The 15,549-nt window shown below is 31.9% G+C and overlaps 2 protein-coding genes across 2 annotated transcripts in view; both read left to right on the top strand.

Moving 5' to 3' along the window:
• The window catches only part of LOC111509324 (importin-4), a 75,228-nt gene that overhangs the window by 2,367 nt on the left and 57,312 nt on the right, over positions 1-15,549 (top strand). Inside the window, exon 3 of the mRNA XM_074186667.1 lies at positions 3,266-3,440. Coding sequence (XP_074042768.1) covers positions 3,266-3,440 — 175 coding nt within the window. The remainder of the gene's footprint in view (positions 1-3,265; positions 3,441-15,549) is intronic.
• Positions 10,070-12,363, top strand: LOC141487511 (uncharacterized). The gene is made up of 3 exons (XM_074186590.1): positions 10,070-10,528; positions 10,743-11,016; positions 11,129-12,363. Exons 1-3 carry the CDS (start codon positions 10,310-10,312, stop codon positions 12,361-12,363), a joined length of 1,728 nt encoding a protein of 575 aa, XP_074042691.1. The 5' UTR covers positions 10,070-10,309.

Below are 15,549 nucleotides of genomic sequence, written 5' to 3'. Positions count from 1 at the left end.
AGGGTAACTTATCTCCTAAAAAACTTGTCCAAAATTGTTAGCAATAAAGTACTATTAAAGGATTACTATGCTTTATTTCAGTCACTGGTTCTGTATGCATTTCTGTGTTGGGGTCACTCGGCACATACTGAAAGAATTTTTGGCATCCAGAGACGAGCTTTTCGATATATGCTCTCTCTTACTTATAGGGAGGATATTAGAGAAAAATTTATAAAATTTGGTATCTTAACTATACCGTCACTATACATTTATGAATGCATTAAGTTTATAAAAGTCAATATAAAAACTTATGACTATGTATCCACTACTCATTTACATAATACCCAACAAAAAAATAATTTAGTTCTACAGTATCATAGGTTGTCTAAAATCAGAAATTATAAAAATTATTATGGTCTAATATTCTTCAAAAAAATTCCTGAAGCTATACTAAAACCAATAATGATTGAGAGTAGAAGCCCAGTTGACAGCAAATCGGGGGCGTGCTTATTAATTTTTGAGAGGGTTAAGAATGAAAGAAAAATTTTTAGTACAATTAGTTAAAATATTCATACACATTTTTTATTTATTTCATTAAAACTTTGCAATATCGTAATTTACCTAATCGTGGTAGTCATTAGGTGGGCCTTATGAAAACGGAGTAATAATCGTGGTAATTATAGTAGGTACCAAATAAATTAACAATATTAATAAAAAACACAATATATAACTTTTTTTCACTATTGGGTTGCAGCAATTGATAAGTGAACTCTTTATAACTATTCTCAAGCTTTCGAGTAATACAAATTTTCGTGTAATCTTCAACCTCAGATTCGTCACTGTTGCTACCGCTATCATCAAAGTGAATTATGATTGGTTCAATATTGTGTTCAATACGGTTGTCTACGTCCCACATTTTTTGCTCCTCTTTTAAAACATGCTGCATGCATTTCTTCCAGTCTTCTGCAGAAACAGTTCGAATAGCTTCTTGTAGGTGATGTTGCACGTCCACTAATTTAAATGTTCTGTTTTCTCGTGCCACATATCCTTTTACTTGCGCCCAGATTAATTCTATTGGGTTTAATTCGCAGTGGTATGGTGGTAACCTTAAAACTGTAATTCCACGACTTAACGCAATTTCATCCACTGCGAATTTTTTATATTTGTCTGTGTGTAATTTTGTTAGCTGAAGTAGTTCTGCCTTTAAACTATCTTTGTTATATTGGATGTTCTTATTAATTAACCATTCTTGAATTGCTGCTTTTTTCCATGATTGTTTCGGTAATGGTTCTAAATGTCGACTATGGTATGGGGCATTGTCCATGACGATGACAGACCCAGGTTCCACAAGTTGAATGATGCCTTCAAACGATTTTTCAAACACCTCCGCATTCATCTCTTCATGATAGTCGCCTATTTTCTTAGATTTAAATATTAATTCACCATTTGGTAAAAATCCACTGTCGCTTCCTATATGCGTAACTATCAGACTACTACCTTTTCCAGATGGCTGTTTTTACCCAACTGACAAACCTTCAATAAAGGCTTGTCGTGCACTTGTTATATTACCATCCTGCCATACTTTTTTGCCCGTATGTCCTTGGTTAACCCATGTCTCGTCCATGAAGTACAATTTTTTTTTGAGCTATTATTTCTTGACGTTCAATGAGAATGCTTTTCCTGTCAACTTTTCCGTACGTAAATTTCATTTCGTGTACAAGTTTCCTAAAAGTTTCTTTACCCACTTTTGGGACCAATTCATGATCGCTAAGTGCCTCCAGAACTGTTTGTAATGTGGGCAGCTCATTTCTGAAAAAGAAACTGTGAATAGTTCTGCGTATACTGGTTTTGGCTTCTTCATCAACTGTGATTTTTTTTTGTCCGCTACTAGTTTTTGGCGTTTGTACGTCCCCATGAATTTCTGCTTCTCTTAGTATTTTGTAAATCGATGATTTTGGTACACCGGTATAATCAGAGCACATATCAACTAATTTATCTTTTGTAATTGTGGAATTTAATGATGTAGAAATGCCCGGTTGGTTATTCGGAGGTACACACGTAGAATTACAGCACATATGCACAAAGTCATCTTTTGGTGGCTGATGATCTCTTTCAAGACAGTGAAATACTCGCAGTACAATTTGTTTTTTTCTTACTGACCGAGACTCCGACCGTTTTACCTTTTTCGACGTGGAAGGCCCGACCATGTCTTCCATTTTTTGAGTAGTTTGAGAACGGTGTAGAAATATAATTATATAACGCTTAAACACTTATTAGCACTATTATTTTCACCAATTGTTATCACAACACGTCGATTGCTGACTAACTTAACTGTAAAACGTACAATTCACGCTGTATAATTCACAAACCAATGATACGCTCATGGCTGCAAGTACATTAGTGAGGACTGCAACGATGAGATGGAAGTTACGGTAAAGTGACAAAGACAGAAATATCGTTTCGTACAGCGTTGCCACTAGTTGTAATAAATATCTAACACTATACAGAAAATAATGAATTTTAACTGATCAGTAATCAGGAAGTGTATAAGTATTACTCATTACAAGCTCATTACTGATTTTTGTCATAAATAATACCTTTTAATCGTACTAGTATTGTGTATTATCTATAATTTGCCACAACCTACAACTCTACTGCTTACTATATTTTGATTCTGCTATAAACTGGTAACGTAAAATTTAGATATGACAACACGCTTTACTCTCAATCATTATTGGTTTTACTATATATGCTGTACCCCTACTAAAAGTTTCCTACAAATAATAAAAAAACTACTTATCAAAAAAGCGTATTATAGCATTGAAGAATTCCTGTCTGATGATGTGGTCTCTTCTTTGCCGATGTTGCAGTGACACACAGGTAGAGCATAAATATTTTAAAACTATCTTTAAGTTCAAACCTTTTATATTATGTGGATGTAATTATAACCATAACTTACCTATATTACTAGTATATTCCCACCTGACTTTTGTAAACATGAAGAGTGTAAAGCATCAATAAAATTTCTTTCTTTCTTTGAACGATTCATTTTGTTGTCTTTCTTGAGAGCTATCTGAGTAATTCAGTTGTATTATCTCAAATACTTCATTTATTTATCGAATTAAACGGAACTTTCAGACAATGTAAAGCGAATAATAAAACATTCATCTTTTTTAAACTCTTTGAATTTGAAAACCCTGACTTCATATCTATATTCACGCAGAATACTTAGAAATGAAAATGCCTATATTATAAACTTCATCTGAATAGAAATGTTCTTTTGCAGGATAAAACAAGGGATGCTTCAAGCACTAGTCAACGAACAGGAAAAAATAGTTAAAAATTCAATTGCACAGTTCATTGGTATAATAGGAAAACATGAATTTCCAGATAATTCATGGCCAGAAGTATTACAGTATATTCATAACCTAACTAGCAGCGAAACAATTTTGGATAAAGAGGTAAGTATCAGATTTCAAAATCTTCTAGATTACTATTTGTGTGATACTTGTTTTTGTTCATTCTTTCTACAAAATATGTTTCTCTTGTCAATTTTTTTATCAAGCATTCCAAATCTATGACATTTTATGGCGACTCCTATTTGAATTCAGTGCCGATGCAGGCCCTTCTGCGCCCCTAGGAAAGCCTGAAGTGGTTGATATTCCCTTGTTGGTGATCATAAATATCAGAGCTGTATAAGTTACATAACAATTGTGAGAGTGGTAAACCTTGTGGAACTCCCTGCTCTGGGATAAATTACCCTGAAAAATTACTCAGTATTTAAACTCTCAGTTTCCTGTCAATTAGCAGATTCTTAATTGTATGTACTAGATAGTTAGGACAACCCAGTTGATGTAGTTTGAATAAAAGACCCTTGTGCCAGATGCTATCGAATGCTTTATTCACATCCACAAAGATCGCTGCCGTTTTGTTGTTGTTCAGCTTGGTTGTTTCAGTGTTGTTCGTGATAATCGTGAGAGGATGTATGGTAGATCTTCCTTGCCTAAATGCAAACTGGTAGCTTGGAATTTTATCATTAAGCAGTTGGAGTAAACGGTTTTGTAAAAGTTTAAAGTTTTTACCAATTACAGGCAGGAGAGTAATCGGACGATAACTGTCTGTAAGGGAGTGATCCTTGTTTGGTTTGGGAATTGTAATTATTGTGCCCATTTCGCAATTGTCAGGTATATAATGCATTTTGAGGCAAAATTCATAGCTTTTCATGATATACTTGTGAATCCCACAATCCAGCTTTCTCAAGATGTTTCTTGTGACATAGTCATGCCTGGGGCGAGGCTTTTCCTTGATTTAAGATTTCAAAATATTCTTCTTCATCTACATTGAATGTATTACTTTCTTGTATGGGTATCTACGAAAATAAGTTTTTGTACCATTCGCTCACATTTTCATAATGATTGAGGTCGAAGTTCAAGTTGACGCTTTCTTTGTAGCTTTTTTGAAGTTTTTAGCAAATATGTAAGTTTTTTCAGAAGTTAACTCATATTCAATATTGTTATCTATAATATTTTTAGTAATTGTTCCATCCTTTTTGTATTTGAATAATTTCCTTATTTCATTCCAATAGGATTTACCCCCCTTTTCACGAATGGCTTTACATATTTGAATCCATTTTTGGGTTCTGTATTCTTGAATCAAATTTTGAATGTTCTTGTTAAACTCCTTAATTGAAGCTTTAGACGTTGGATCTCTATTTGCTCAATATTCGTGATACATCTTTCTTTTTTTTTAATCAAACTCACAATAAATGAGGGAAGTCCATGTGTACTAAAATTATATTTAGTTTTTGGTGTATATTCTATAATTGTTTCAGACAATTAATAACAAAAGTCTTTTATTTGTTGATGGTTGATTTCATCTTTCAAAGTATCTATGTAACACATCATGTAGTCATTCACTTTCTCCATATTCGTTTGTTGTAAGTTGAAACGCATGATTTCTTCTGCTTCTGTCTTTTTCTCCATGTCGAAAGATATTTTGAGAGCTAAATGATCAGATTCTAGATCGGGTGTTACCTCTACTTCTATAATATTTGATATAATGTTATTTGTATGTAGTAATACATCTGGAGTTGTGTCGCTGTTGTTTGGCATAATAAATGTTGAAGGAGTTTGGTAAATAGGATACATTCCTAATATACAATAACAAAATTATAATTAACAAATAATTGATTAATATTCCAAAAATCATGACTTATGATCTTATTAGTAATACCTTCAGTTACATTTTTTATAAATATGATGCATTAGATCAGTTTTAAACCTTTTTAAAGTTTATTTATTTATTTTACGGGATCACCCCCATTTGAGACTAAAATTAACAATTATATAATAAAGTAATATACTACATTACATTAACTTAAGTTATTATGAAATACATATCATAATACTACCATGCAGTTAAGAGATTGTTTTTGAATTTGCTGAGAGATATACCAGTTACTTCCAATTTTCTTTCATTAATAAGTCGAAGTGTACGATAAACAGGGTTATGTAAGCCATAATTTGTAGAATTAAACCATAAGTGAAACAAATCGCTGGACCTTAGAATTCTCTTTGGGACATTGAAATTAATATTTTCTAGAATTTCAGGAGCAACAATTAAGCCATTCAGTAACTTGTATATGAAAATTGGACCCCTCCTTTTTCTCAACAGATTGAGATAAAGAATTTCTAAAATGTTGCTATAATCATGGTCAATAGCAGGTATACTCATTCTATGAGCACAAAATCTTAGGAATTTGTTTTGAACTCTTTCAAGAGTAAGATTGTGATTGTCATAAAATGGAGACCATATCATTGAGCCATAATCTAATATTGATACTACCAGAGACAAGTAAACTATCCTTAAGACTTGAAGGGACAGATGTTTACCATGTCGTAGAATAAATCCAAGACATTTTGCCGCCTTTACCATAATATAGTTCAAGTGGTCTAAAAATTGAAGTTGTTCATCAAAAAAAAAACACCCAGATCCTTCACAGACGAAACATAAGATAATCCATGGCCATTAATTACATAAGAAGTATCAAATTTTTTATTTCTTTTGTAAAAACTTATAAAACAGCATTTTGCGATATTTAACTGTAAATTATTCTCGGAGCACCATGTAACCAATCTATCTAGGTCATCTTGCATTAGTGTTGAATCATATAGTGATCTTATTGGCATGAAAACTTTGAGATCGTCTGCGAACATCAAAAAATCAGTATGATGGAAACATTCAACAATGTCTTTAATAAAGATATTGAATAACATAGGAGCGCAGTGAGAACCCTGAGGTACCCCTGATGGCACCTGAATTATAGCCGATGTAACGCCTCCAACTTTAACTTGTTGGGTTCGATTACATAAGAAACTTCTGAGCCATGTTACAGCTGAGTCAGAAAATCCAAATATCTTTAATTTTTTCAATAAGATATTGTGGTGTACTCGATCAAAAGCTTTTGAAAAATCCGTATACACTGTATCCATTTGCCCTTTACTTTCCAAAACATCCAATATTTTGTGTTAAAAAATCATCAAGTTGGTAATAGTAGATTTATATTGTGAGAATCCATGTTGATTATTTATTAAACGTTCCTTACAATAAAATTTTAACTGATCACTAACTAATGAATCAAAAATTTTTGCAAGTGAAGACGGACTACAGATACTTCGATAGTTTTCCACATTTTGTTTATCTCCAGATTTAAAAATAAGCCGGATAAAGCTATGTTACCACAGGTCAGGAAATGAACAAGAATCTAATGAGCACTTGAAAATAAGAAATATGGGATATGTTAAGGTACAGATACATTTTTTGAAAAAATACTCGGGAAAGCCATCAGGTCCACAATTCAGTTTGTCTTTGAGATTGAAAATTTTGTTGAAAATGTCGTCCACTGACACGTAGAAATCTGGTATATCATACTCAACTAGTTCTGAAAAATTATTAACATCTATATCAGCAGAAGAAGAATAAACAGTAGCAAAAAAGTTTGCAAAACAGTCTGCAATCTGCTTGCTGTTGGTTCCAATCTCAGCCCCATATTTTACTGTGTCCGGTATTTCATTTGTAGCCCTTTTATTATTAAAATAATTCCAGAAAGATTTCGGATTGGTATATATGGATTGATTGAGCTGATTCACATAATTTCTGAAGCAAGTCTCAGATAAGTTCTTGCATATTCTTCTAAGGTCTGAAAAAATTATATAGTCCCTATCATCACGAGAATTCAAGTAAGTTTTATGGGCCATTTTTTTCTCTTTTATAAGATATCTTAGATCTGCATTAAACCATTTAGGTTATGTAGAAGTTTTAAACTTTTTTTGTGGGACAAACAACGACAAAGACATATTCAAAATATGGTAGAAAGATTCTAATGCTTCATTTACATTCGAGAAATTTAAACAGCTTTCCCAATCTACTCCTGCAAAATAATTATTTAAACCTATGTAGTCAGCATTTCTAAAATCATTATAAAATTCACTGTATTCTAGAGATTTTGAAGAAATTGGTACAGAAACATTGAATGTGTAACCAATATGATGGTTGAAGATGATTTAATTGAATAAGGCGATATGTTGTACGTATCAAAACCTTTGACATATACTGAGTTCATACTGATTTTGGTATTAGTTCTATGTATATGTATGTCAAGATTATGTCTAGTGTAATATTTGTGAATATCATAATTAAAACAAATAGATTTTTTTAAGATATGATCCAGTTAAATCATCAACAATTTTATGCACAAATATCATTGTCTGATATAAAAGTCTCTGGGATACCGAAAGCAAACTTAGGGTTGTTAACAGTGTAATTATGGGAGTATATCGGTTTCCTCTCAATATAATTCTCGTTTCTGTATTTTGTAGTTGTGCCTCTTTGTTCAAATTGAAAGAGTATAAAATCGAAGCACAATAATCAAAGTGTGGTTGTATAATTGTTTTATAGACTAATATTGATACTTGATGAAAATCCATATTAAAAAACTAATCAATACAGTTTATTGTATGATTTTCACTATAACTATAACATTATAGTGAAAATCATACAATAAACTGTATTGATTAGTTTTTTAATATCTTTGTGTTTAAAGGCAGATGCTTTCTTATGTATGTATTGAAAATGTTCTTCAAATGTGAGATTGCAGTCCAGTTGAAACTCTAAGTATTTTACAGTATTATTCACTTTTATATTTTCATCATCAATAGAAATATTTATTTGGTTTATATTTATTTTTTTTATATTTGCATTTTGAAGTGACGATCAAGGCAGTAATTTTAGTCTTAATTAAATTTCAATTTATTGATTTTTATATATTTGTCAACTTTTTGCAATATAACATTCATTTTCTGTACAGCAGCATCCAGGTTTATTTCACTACAAGCTAATAGAGTATCGTCTGCAAACAGGTTGATAAATTCACTGTCGACATGTATATTAATATCATTTAAATATATAATGAATAGTAAGGGTCCCAAAATACTTCCCTGGGGTACTCCTTTATCGTTTAATATTGTACCATTGATTCTTACTCTTTGTTTTATGCCTTCAAGATAGTTATAAAACCATTCATACACTTTGCCCTCCATTCCGTATATTTTCATTTTGCTGAGGATTATATTTCTGTCGATTGTTTCGAAAGCTCTCTTCAACTCTAAAAATACTGCTACTGCAAACTTGTTGTTATCTAATTTGTTTATCAAATCGTTAAGTGACCTCTGTAATGCCGATTCACAAGAGTACTTTTTTCGAAAACCTTACTGATTATCAAACAGAATCTCATTTTCATTAACAAAGTTTAGCAATTGATTGTAAACAGCATACTCAAGTACTTTCTCAATGGGCATCAACGTATTTCATTTCATTTACCTTAGGAATCGGAATAATAGTACTAATTTTTAACAGATCTGGGATCTTTCCAGTCTAAAGCGAAGTATTGATAAGATTCAATATAGCATGTCCAGCAGTTTCAAAAATTTGTTTAACAATTTTTGCATTTAGGATTTCATATATATCACATGTATTGTCTAATTAAGCAATAATATCACATAATTCTCCTAATGAAACCATTTTGAATTTAGTTATAGGCAAGTAAAGGTTAGAATCGCAATTATACCACACTTCATCACTTTGAATGCTCTCGATTATCTGGTTAATACTATTAACAAAATAACTGTTGAAATGTTCAACTAAGGATGTCTATTCCTTGACAATGTACGAGTCTCCATCATAATCAATTTGTACCTGACTGAATGGTTTTCATTACTACTTTTTACAAGGACGTTTAATGTTTTCCACATCATCTGAGAATTGTTTCTATATCTGTCAATTTTGTTCCAGTAATACTTTTCTTTTTTTCCTTTTTAACATGTTCACAACTTCATTTCTGAGTATTTTAAAGTTATCCCATTTGAGTACTTTTTCAGTTGGTGAAGATTCAATAAATGATTTATAGGCTTTATCTCTTTCCTTGATTTTACTATTTACTTCATTATCAAACCGTGGTACACTATTTTTAAATTGACATATTCTTAATGGTGCTATATTGTTGATAACTGCAGAACAATTATCAATGATTTCTTGATAAATAAAATTTACATCTACTGAACTTGATGCCCATTCGCATGAAATCAAATTAGTTTTTATTTTATCAAGATTACCCTCACAAAAATTTCTATATTTTTTTTGTAATGTTGTTTTGTTTCAATGGCTTTAATAGGAAGTTGACTGATATTACCATATGATCTGTGATTTGGGGGATAAGTGAACGTTGGTTATAATATCATTTTGATTTGATATAACATAATCAGTTAATGTTTCAGATTCTAATGTTATATGTGTTGATTCGGTTACAAATTGCTTCAATCCATATGTTGAGAATTAAAGTCTTGAGTTTATTTACATAGAATGCATTTTCTGAGAAATTTAAATTAAAATCTCCCGCTAGTACAAAACGATTATTTGCCAACATAATATCATCAATGATATCTTCAATATGTTACAAAAAAGTAGCATCTGAACTCGATGGTGAATGATATAAACAACCAATAAACCATTTTGAAGATTTGAAATGAATTTTTAGAATAGGCTATTTGACTAATTTTTGGAAATCATTATAAATGAATCTTTACTACGTAAGAAATCTCCTCCATTAATATTTAGGAGATTTAAAATGTATTTTTCAGTAAAAATGCTTTTCAAAATTCAAATTTCTAAACCTGCGCCAAAAAAACTGTTTCTGTAATGGCTGCCGTCACGTGACATTGTGACGTTTCAAGCAAGTAAACAGTTATCAAAAACAACTAAAATCAGTACCTATTATATGTATTTTATTACTTTGGTCTATTTATCAGATAAAATGGTTTATAAATGGTGTGTAGTGCCACAATGTACAAGTACATCTATACATACTCCACAAAAAGTGTTCGTTTCCGTTCCAACAAATCCCAAAAGACGTAGAAAATGGTTACAGTTATCTCGAAGAGATCCCAACAGCATTTTATCGCACACAAATATTTTTATGTGTGAAGATCACTTTGATGTAAGTAATATTTTATTTTTGTTATTCATGTTATATTACCCATGTTTTCCCTTAGTTTCAAGTAGTGTATATCCATCCTTTACGAATGGTGATTTTATTTCAACATGATTTATAACTAGTGATACAGTATAGTATTTTATGTATAGATGTGAAACATTACTTATCCCCTCAATATCAAAAACTTCACATGCTAAGTAAATATTTTGAATTACAGATGGAAAAAGACACAACTAACTATATGAGGTACACCATGGGCTTCAGCAAAAAAATATTGTTAACAGATGATGCTGTACCAACAAAATTTTATTATCAGGGTCGCAAAAGACAGCTATCTGATGGTGGACCTGGATCTTCTCGAGAAACATCAATTAAAAGGCAAAGACTTGACATTGTCAAAAAATGTCTACAAAGTGAAAATGCTACTGACATCCATGAAGAAAGCTTACAAAAAGATCAGAATGAGTTAAGAGAAATTGTTGAGTCTGAAGGTAAATAATCAATTTATTAGACTGCTTATAAAGTCATAATAATATGTTTATAGGCATTTTATTCAATATATCAAAGAAATAGGTAATTAATTTAAATAATTTGTCTTTTCAGAATTGCCAAAGTCTCAAGATAAAGGAACAATAACCGACCTTATCATGTCTGTAGAAAAATCTGTTCAAGTAACAACAAAAGTGAATTTACATTATAGGAGCAAAGCGGTGCAAATAAAATGGCAATATAAGAGTATTTCTACTTCACCGTTCAAAGTTTCCACGACTTCACGTTACACTTCACCCTTTAAGATTCAACCGTATCGTCTTCAAGCATCACAATATGGAGTCACGAGAAATATTTTACTTGAAGATGATAGGTCAGATAGCGATATTTCTAATTTTGAAAGCCAACGTGGATCACCTTCCGTAGTAACATCATCAAGGGTCACCGACTCCGATAGTCATCTTACAGATACCAGTGAGGCTATTGAACAATTAAAGTGTCTCAAAAGTACTATTGGTTTAATTCATAAGAAACCTTTGATGTATGTTGGTATTTCTAAAGAATGTTATTTTTTAATTCAGTTGATACATAAACACTCGAATATAAAATTGGAATACATTTTGTTATGCTTAAAAAAAATTAGATTGAATAGCACTTTTTCAGAACTAGAAGATAATTTTGGAATATCATTATCTTATGCTAGTAAATTATTTTTAACAAACATACCAATAATAGCTAGTTTTTTAAGACCCTTCATTGTAAACTTGGATAAAAAATTAATTAAAAAAAATCTCCCTATTGCATTTAGACATAACTATCATAATATCAGCTGCATAATAGATTGTTTAGAAATTGATATACAAAAGCCATCAAAGACTCTTCATCAGACTCTGACATGGTCGGAGTACAAAAAAGGGAACACTGTAAAATATTTAATATCATGCACACCTAATGGATTAATTAATTATATTTCTCATGGGTTTGGTGGTAGAACAAGTGATGTTGCAATAGTAGAAAACTGTAACTTTTTAGATGAATTACCTATGGGAACTTACATCTTAGCTGATAGGGGTTTCAAGCACCTTGAACAGATACTTCATGAAAAGGGTATGAAACTATTAAGACCACCCAGTATAAAAGCTGGTACAAAATTGACTAAAACTGAAGTTCGACAAACTAAAATAATTGCCAGCTTGCGAATCCACGTTGAACGGGTGATAAGGCGTTTAAGAGAGTTTCATATGTTGAAACAACATGCAGTGATAAATCATAACATACTTCGTGTATTAGATCATGTCATTGTTATTGCATGTGCTCTAATAAATTTACAGGATTCTCTTATTAAATGATATATCATTAAATTTATTACATCACATGCAATAATTATATAATCTTGAAGTATGTTATTATTCATTATCACTGAATTAAAAAATAAAATTTCAGAAGACCTACTTTTCTTATTTTTTTTTAATTGAAAAAAATTGTACTGTTACTTAGATAATTTAATAAAACAAGAAATACATTCAAAGAGTGTATATTTAAAATGGAAAAACAATGACATATTTTTGACAAAGTGATATTCATAAATTCAATATTAGAAACAAAAATAAGATTTTGGTACCGAATGTAGGCTAGAAAAAACCAATGACAATTCAACAGTGCTTATTGTAAGTTCATCTGAATAAAGTTTGTTTGAATTTGACTTTAGTTTTTCATTTAATCTTTGTAGTTTCACTGACTGGTACTATGATTCAAAATAGGATATATGTTAGATTTCCAAAAAACTGCTAATTTTTGTATTATTTCATTAACATAGTCACTATCGTATGTCACTAAAACAATGTGTACATCTTCTGTTTGTTCAAACTTGCTATCAGCAACACAAAAATAACACTTTTTCAAACCAGCTGCATGCATTTGTAACTGTACCTGTGCCTTACATTTTTCTGAGAGAACACCATTTTTTAAGTAATTTTCCTTTGTTTTTGCCTTGGAAGGACATTTTATTTCAATGACTGCATCTTTGGTTATGCCATCAGGGGAGGCCGCAATCATTGGATAATCAGCACATATAAAAAGTCCACAGGAATTGATTTTGTTTTTCAATTTGTTTTCTACTGTCTTCCGGACAGACAGTTCCAAATTTCTACCTCTTCTCATGGCATTAGTATCGGGTACTTTTGCACCCATTATGGTGGCTGTCAATGACCCCTCTAGTGTATGGCAAACACTTACTTCATGTGCCTTTGAAGCTGTAATACGACCATATCTCATTTCATACCATATGCTGCTCTTGTTCTGCTTCCTTGTTGCTTTTTCGATGGTCTTGTTCACAGCTTCAGTGAATATTTTCCTCATAACACCTAATACTTTGTCAACATCTGCTTTGACTTCTGGTAGTTGTTCCATTAAAAAACAGTGCAATGAATACTGCATTACATCACTGTGTTTATAATCATTTTGATATATCAGCACCTCGCAGTTGTTAATTTTTCTTTTTTTTGCTTCGATTAGAAATTCATCATAAACTACTGATGAACTCGGCCTATGAGGTATATTTCTTGTAGACAACTGCTGCACAGTAATGTACTTCAGAGTAGTGCCTAATCTGGATAGGGTAGACTTTCTCCAATAACACTCGACTGAAGTGCATGCAGGTTCCTCACTACGACGATGAACCCACATTAAAAATGCCACTGCATGTTTACATCCTCCTGCTGAAGCAGCACAATCATTGCACTGACAGCTAATAATTTCGTTATCATTTTCGTTCACCTTCAGCGTCACGTTATATGGTTTGGTTTTTACTTTGTGTTCTGGGCTCATTTTACACTTAACACTGCAAACCCCGCACTCCCGGTGCAGTTGTACATACCCAATCGCATCGTCTCCATAGGATTTCCTTGCAGACCTGTGATATAAAACAATGACATTAATTATCATATTATCTAGTATGTATCAACATAACCTAAAATATTTAGGTATATGATCCTTCATGCCTTTATGAAAATAAACAATTCCCACATGGTACTTACACTGCTGTTTTTTCATTTTTAAGCTCTGCAGCATAGTAATCGGCATTATTTTGAAAAAAAAGTGCAACCATAAATGCATCTATCCTGGGAAGATTACTGTTATCTGCTCGCACGAAACTAGGCTCCATTTCAAAATTTAACAAATGCGAATTTGAATGTTCAAAAAAACTATAGCAAAATTAACGTAGAAAGCTTTAGAAAATAGTCACAAAATAAACAACGTGTATTACAATAATATTTACAATCAGCCAAGTAGTTGGTGTTTACTTGCGTGTGACGTCACCCGAAAGATTGACCAATGACAAAGCGTTTCCGTCACAGACTGAATTTCAAAAATGTATTGCATATTTTTCTGTTTATTTCTCAATTAATAAACTAAAAATGATATAGATGAAAATGAAATAGGATGAAATAGGATGACCACAATTTTTAGTGTATTTTCAATACTGTCAAATAGCCTATTGTATACCAAAAATCACCGTCGAGCACAAACGATTTATAACTAGAAAAATTAATATTTCTTTGAATATATGGAACTACTCCTCCAGTGTAACGACTATTTGAGTCAAAACACACACAATTATACTGATCCATTATTATTTCTGAATCTTCAATATCCAGTGTCGTCCTAGTTTCACTTAGCAGTAATACTTTAGGTTTGTATCGGGACAATACATCATGAATTTCATCCTTATGTTTCATTATACTTTGTGCATTCATGTAAATAACATCAGAGCTTAACTGTAAATCAGGACGCCTGTCGGATATAATCCAACGCCCTTCGTGGTATTAGCCAGGGGAGTAGTTCACATCTGTGAAGATTCCTGCACTGACGCCTGTCGGATATAATCCAACGCCGTTCGTGGTATTAGCCAGGGGAGTAGTTGTTTTCTGATAGGCGTCAGTCCATTAAACCTACTGTGTAGGTATATGGAGACTGGCCTGAACGTTGTTTTAGATTTGTTTACTGCCAGGTTTTAACGTTTTAACGACAATTGTTGGCTTGTTATTTATAAATTTGTATTGTATTATCTCCATTTGCAACAATAGTTTCCAGTTTTGTTTTAATTTTATGGTAATAATCTCTTTGGGAAATGGTTTGATCTCCAGAGATCTTGATGTTAGGGCTGCCTCTTCTTCATTATATTGTTGACATTGAAATCTCTGATAACGATAGCATATTTATAGAAACATGCTTTTGTAAAAATGGCCTCTTCAATACGAGTTGATGGATGTATGTACACTAAAAAAATGTGCAGTTTGTCATCGAAGAAAGGAATTGTGAAGTGTATGCATTCGTTTAAATGACTGTTTATGACTGGAGGATTTGCTATTCTGGCTTTTAATTGGGTGTGTGTTTGGACTAGAGTACCCCCTCTGGTCCGGTTAATATTTGTACCCAGATAGCTTTACTGGGTTTACACAGCATATTACGGTCATTTGTGAATGGTGGGGATTAAGGGGATATGGGCCTTATTTGGAACCGGGCTTTATTTGGCG

This window comes from Leptinotarsa decemlineata, unplaced genomic scaffold, assembly GCF_025532065.1.
Source record: "Leptinotarsa decemlineata unplaced genomic scaffold, Ldec_3_MD MMD2_P_RNA_scaffold_4, whole genome shotgun sequence".
NCBI classification, from domain to species: domain Eukaryota; kingdom Metazoa; phylum Arthropoda; class Insecta; order Coleoptera; family Chrysomelidae; genus Leptinotarsa; species Leptinotarsa decemlineata.
Note: the sequence above shows the minus strand (reverse complement) of the source record. Positions and strands in the feature narration are given on the sequence as shown.

Bases quoted from the DNA above. Each gene is read 5' to 3' on its own strand.
- LOC141487511 (XM_074186590.1), top strand. From the start codon at position 10,310: ATGTATTTTATTACTTTGGTCTATTTATCAGATAAAATGGTTTATAAA. The intron at 10,529-10,742 runs GTAAGTAATATT...TTTGAATTACAG, and splicing joins TGTGTGAAGATCACTTTGAT to ATGGAAAAAGACACAACTAA. The intron at 11,017-11,128 runs GTAAATAATCAA...TTGTCTTTTCAG, and splicing joins AGAAATTGTTGAGTCTGAAG to AATTGCCAAAGTCTCAAGAT.